Source organism: Genypterus blacodes, unplaced genomic scaffold, assembly GCF_046128005.1.
Source record: "Genypterus blacodes isolate CSIRO-AG114 ecotype Tasmania unplaced genomic scaffold, CSIRO-AGI_Gbla_v1 ptg000072l_1, whole genome shotgun sequence".
Lineage (NCBI taxonomy): Eukaryota > Metazoa > Chordata > Actinopteri > Ophidiiformes > Ophidiidae > Genypterus > Genypterus blacodes.
This window is the reverse complement of record NW_027466882.1, coordinates 3,183,682-3,188,841: the sequence shown is the minus strand read 5'-3', so window position 1 is coordinate 3,188,841 and position 5,160 is coordinate 3,183,682. Positions and strand designations below refer to the sequence as shown.

The 5,160-nt window shown below is 37.6% G+C and overlaps 1 protein-coding gene across 1 annotated transcript; it reads left to right on the top strand.

Annotated features, from left to right (window-relative positions):
• Positions 1 to 1,945: 1,945 nt before the first annotated feature.
• tac1 (tachykinin precursor 1) lies at positions 1,946 to 4,899 on the top strand. Its single transcript, XM_076157055.1, has 4 exons — positions 1,946 to 2,062; positions 2,994 to 3,096; positions 4,446 to 4,499; positions 4,853 to 4,899. The coding sequence occupies exons 1-4, from the start codon at positions 1,946 to 1,948 to the stop codon at positions 4,897 to 4,899; spliced, it is 321 nt and encodes a 106-aa protein (XP_076013170.1).
• The last annotated feature ends 261 nt before the right edge of the window (positions 4,900 to 5,160 follow it).

Genomic DNA, 5,160 nt, shown 5'->3' with positions numbered 1-5,160 from the left:
ATAGGAACTTCCAGTGGGATTTCAGAGGTACAGAGGGCACGCAGGACAAAACACATAAAAGTAATGAATTGGGAAATAGCATGCAGGACAGGGACGAGTTAGAGAGAGAGACAGGGAGAGGGAGAGAGAGAGAGAGAGAGAGAGAGAGATGATGATGAGAACGGTAGCACAGTAAAAATGTGCATGTAGAGTCTTTCTCCTAGGACGGTGGTTCATGCAGATAGTTGGGGATGTTGCAGGGGGGAGGCCGCTTGGTGGAGCAGACAGTGGGATGTTAGAGGAGAGGAAGATGGGATGCCATGGAAGATGGGATGGGGGGGGTGGGGGGGGGGGCAAAGTGGGAGAGGGAGCCACAGAGTCCTGGTGGTGGAGCACTCCTACGTCCCTCTGGGGAGGCAGCCGTTTGTCATTGAAACAGCCATGGAGCTGAAAAACAGCTGACCCGTGGACCCCACACTCAAGGGTGAGAGGTCGACATCAGAAGACACGGGAAGTAAGGTGAGAGGGTTAGAGAAGAATGGAGAGAGAAAAATCTGTTAATGTGCCCCATCCTCTTACTACACTGACATTATTGCTAACCAGAGTAACAGTAACAGTAAGTGAATGGACACAATGAACCAGACTGAAAATATTGTATCTACTGTATACAGTCAGAAAAAAAAACAGCCCAATTGGTTGGAAACCCAACTGAACTGTCTGTACCATTTGCATTTGCCAATAACACATAATTAAACAAAGGAAATGTATTGTGAATGGATTGAAAGCAGTTGTCCAGTCAAGCACTCATTGACGTGCATGGACACTGAACTTGGTATATAGGTCTATCTATGTGCACACCCTTCACTTCAAAAAAAGCTTTCAAATGGAAATCAGTAGCACACATAGGTTACAGGTACCTCCAACATGCCTCTTTACCTTGTTATGGGAACAGCATACATTTATACGTTTGTTTTTCTACAGATGCAGACACTACAAAAACAAATCGTAAAATGAACAGGACATTACAGGACCCTTAAGGCAATTTAAAAACAATATATATTCAGTACATAGACAGTGTTTGAAGTACATAACAAAGTCATGTAAGTTTCCCACCTTACATACAGCTCAGTATTATTCAAAATAATATTCACATCTGTCCTAAAAAGTACAGTTTGGAAACTGCATAAAACTAACAATTCTAGTGCTAGAAATGTGAATTGTAATTCTAAAGTGCAAAAATGGCTAATAAAATATAATCAAGATTTTATTTATTTTGTTTGTGACAAATTCCTTAAATAGAGGTTGGAGATAGTATTGTTATTATTGTAGAATTTTTTTATTTGTAGACTTTCCAAATTGAATTGATACAGATTTTTACAATTGATTTATTAAGTATGAAATTCCAGACAGGAATACTCTGTGCATTATGATTTTGGTGCCAAATGAATAAGGTGACTATTTTGTCAATAATTTTGGACATTCTGTAGATGACAATGGCATCAGGTTTTCACTTTTTAAGGGCCTTTGATCGATCGAGCTTAACAATGATAAAGCCCCACTCATACAACTGACTCACAGTGGTGACTTTGTGTTTGGATCGTAAATGTTTAATTTCACCGCTCCGGCATCTATTTTACTGAGGGAAACTAATCATATTGTGTCAATGGCGTTACTAAGCAACGCTGGTCAGAACACTACATATAAGCGCGTGCAACGCTTTTGGACGCGGATTAGACGCATTTTGAGCTGGCAGAGAGTGCAGGTTGTGGTAAGAGTGGCAGTAGCAGCATTGGTATGGACCACCGCTGACTGGAGGCGCACATAGTCTGTCTGTCTGTCTGTCCTCTCAACCTTTATTCAGGGTTGTTTTCAAAACATTTTTTCACATCTGTTACTTCATTTATTTTCATAGAGCGCCAGCACGACTTAAACTACGTTGAATTCTCCGACAAGCAGGTTTGGCATGATGAAATTATTTCTTTTACATCTTTTAATGGCTATTTGCGTTGTAGCCAACGTTTTTTGCGATGAAATTGATCGGAGGGAAGAGCTTGACTACTTCAAGAGCGGTCGGCAGATTCAGGTACAGTCGGAGTAAATATCTTTCCTTGATTAGAAAATGTCGGTCGGACTCAAACAATAATAAGGCAGCATCTTCTCTTCTCTGGACAATACATCGTTTTCATGTATGTTTATGTGAGATTTTGATACCGCCAATTTAGTTAAACCTGGTATAATGATGTGCTGCTTGATAAGGAGTTCTTTTGGATAGAGTGGCGTATGTGAATTGAAATTCAAACTGCATTTTTTCAAAATAAACAGTTTATTATTATTATTATTATTATTATTATTATTATTGATCCTGCACTCAAGGCTTGTGAATCATTGATTCACATTTGAAGCATCATCAGGGTTGTTAAGACTCGACAATGTAAAACAATATAATTTTAAGTACAGAGCAGTGACTAAGAAAACCACATTTTAAAGTGCACTGAATTGAATTGAACTTAAAACTGAACGCCAGCTGAACTACTTTCACATGTGGTGCACGTTCTGCATTTGACATTGGCATTTGGAAAGCTGCCAAGCACCTTGTCCATAGGTTAGAATATTAGCAAGACCATTGATGAGATTAATGTCTGTAAGAAAAAGTGGAAGAAACCATTGCAGCTCAATGCACACAGAGACATTTATGAGCATAAGTCATATGTATCAAATTCAGACTAATTAATTTTGTATTTAAATATATCCTGAAATAAAAAATACTTGATACTATGTCACTGGTAGATCATTATTATTATTATTATTATAACAGGAACTATTCACAGTTATCAATATTCAAACATTAATCAGGGCCCTAGTATGATTACTAACCTTCGTTCCCAAAGTCTGTTATGTCATGTTAAATATGATTTACATAATATTCAGGTACTATGCAATAATATTTTATGACCAATCCATTTTTATTTATGGTTGTGTGTCGCCATTAACATTCACTGAGCTTTATCCCCCAGGATGGGCGGCTTTCTACTGACCCATTCAGAGAAATCTTCCTGAGGATGACAAGAAAGCCGCGGCCACATCAGTTCATTGGTCTGATGGGGAAGCGTTCTATGGGTAACAGGATCTCATGCTATTACAGGCTTTCTACCTGCATATACCGCCACCGCCATGCAATGCATCCAATCCAAGACTCCTCTCACTTTTTTCTCACACAGCAAATGCACAGGTCACTTGAAAAATTACGGGGCATGGTCTTTTTGCTTTTTTGTTCTTCCTACCTCCCTTCCCTTCCTGTAGTTCATGCAAGCTATGTCTATGTCCACACATACTTGAATGTTGACCAAAACCTCTGAAAATCAAATCAAGAGCTTTATATTTATAAGCCCAACACAAATTAATGGTTAATGACAGAGTGAGACTTTATTAGATGAGAGTCGCTACATTTTCTTCTTAAATTAGAAAATGTAATAATAATATATTCTGATCTGGATTCAAATGCATACTTATAATCATTTCAGCTTTGCAAGTATTTGCTCTTATTAGTATTATGTTATGAAGCTAAATCATCAACGTCTTACTTGTGACATAACACATTTAGGTCAAAACAACTGTTAGTGGGTTATTTTTTAAAGGTTGCTACTAATTCTGGGGTAACCAGTTTTTAAGAGTGTCATAGTTACAGCATGTGAATCCATCTGTCAGCACAACAGCAGGGAGCTGTTCCTCTCATATTATATAGTCTTATTTAGGTCAATGGTTGATGGCTAAATTGGAAGCAGAATGAAATTTCAAATACTTTAATTTATAGACAATGGGGGAGTAACTGTTATTGTTTTTATTTTGCCATTCTGAGAAGGTTATTCCTCTGACATTTTTTGCATGAAAGGAGGGTGGTGCAGACAGGATATTCTTTGGAAAAGGGATAAGCATGCACAGATGTAAGACATGAGGAGGAGGGGATTTTCCTTTTCTCTTTTTTCTAAACTACGCTCCCATGCAGTGATTCAACACTGCAGTTTAAGCAAGTTTACATCTAATGTATTCCTCCACTGCAGTTATGGCCACCAGTCACTCATCATTAGAGTGCAGGGATCAATGCCTCAAGGACATCTGAGAGTAAAATTGGATTGTTTACGGTTGTGGTGGATAGAAGGAGCTAAGCTTTTCTCCCTTCACTCATAATATGAATTTACATGCCTTTACACTAGCACTTGTACTTTGAAATCATTCTTAAATCATTCTTTAGAAAATGTGTTAAATTACAATACAAAACAATATTTAATTCTTCTTTCAAGCTTTATTAATGGCACTGGTATATTTTGTATATTTAGAAGTCTAATGTGAAATTATGTTTACACTATTCTGCTAGACCTATTCTACGAATTGGCTTGTTTGAATGCTGTTCTGATTGTACATATGGTTTCAGGGAACTGTATAGAATCAAATATATCTTCTCTTTTAAGGGCATAAAATCAATTCCTTTGTTGGCCTGATGGGAAAAAGAAGAGAGGAGCCAGGTAATTATCAACATGTGTCAAACCACCCTGCATAGTTAAAGAAAATCCTTATTTCAGAAAACAATTAACTACATCCTGCACTATAGGTCAGTGATACATGGTTTTAGCTCAAAGACTGATGATGTGACTAAACACACAGGGGACTTTGTTTTTGTTATTATCTTGTAATCCTTATAATATAATAATATTCCTGATTGTTAATGTGAACGCGGAAGGATGTTGCCATGTTCTTGATGTCATGAGTTTTTTTGCACTTTTTTTTAATTTAAAGTAAAGGGCTTCGAGGAGAATATTAGAGACAGCGATTGTGCAATAATAACAGTCAGTGCTTAACAATGTGTCTCCAGATGCAGATTTCTACGAGAGGAGCACAATGCAGATGTATGCCAAACGGCGCTAAACAATTATCTTGACTGCCTGCTTCTCATCAAGCCATTCCTCATACCTGGGAGGAGCACCTGATGAATGTTTTCTTTCTCAAAACAATGTATAGCTATTAGTCCAATAAAAAGTCAATTGCCACATTGTAGTGACATTGGATTGCTGTATCTGTTCTACTTTCATTTGTCTCAGCACAAGACGGGTGAGAATGGGAAATTGTGTAATTATCAATTCTAATAGTTTATATGACAAACCTTCTGTTAAAAACCATTAAAGCAAC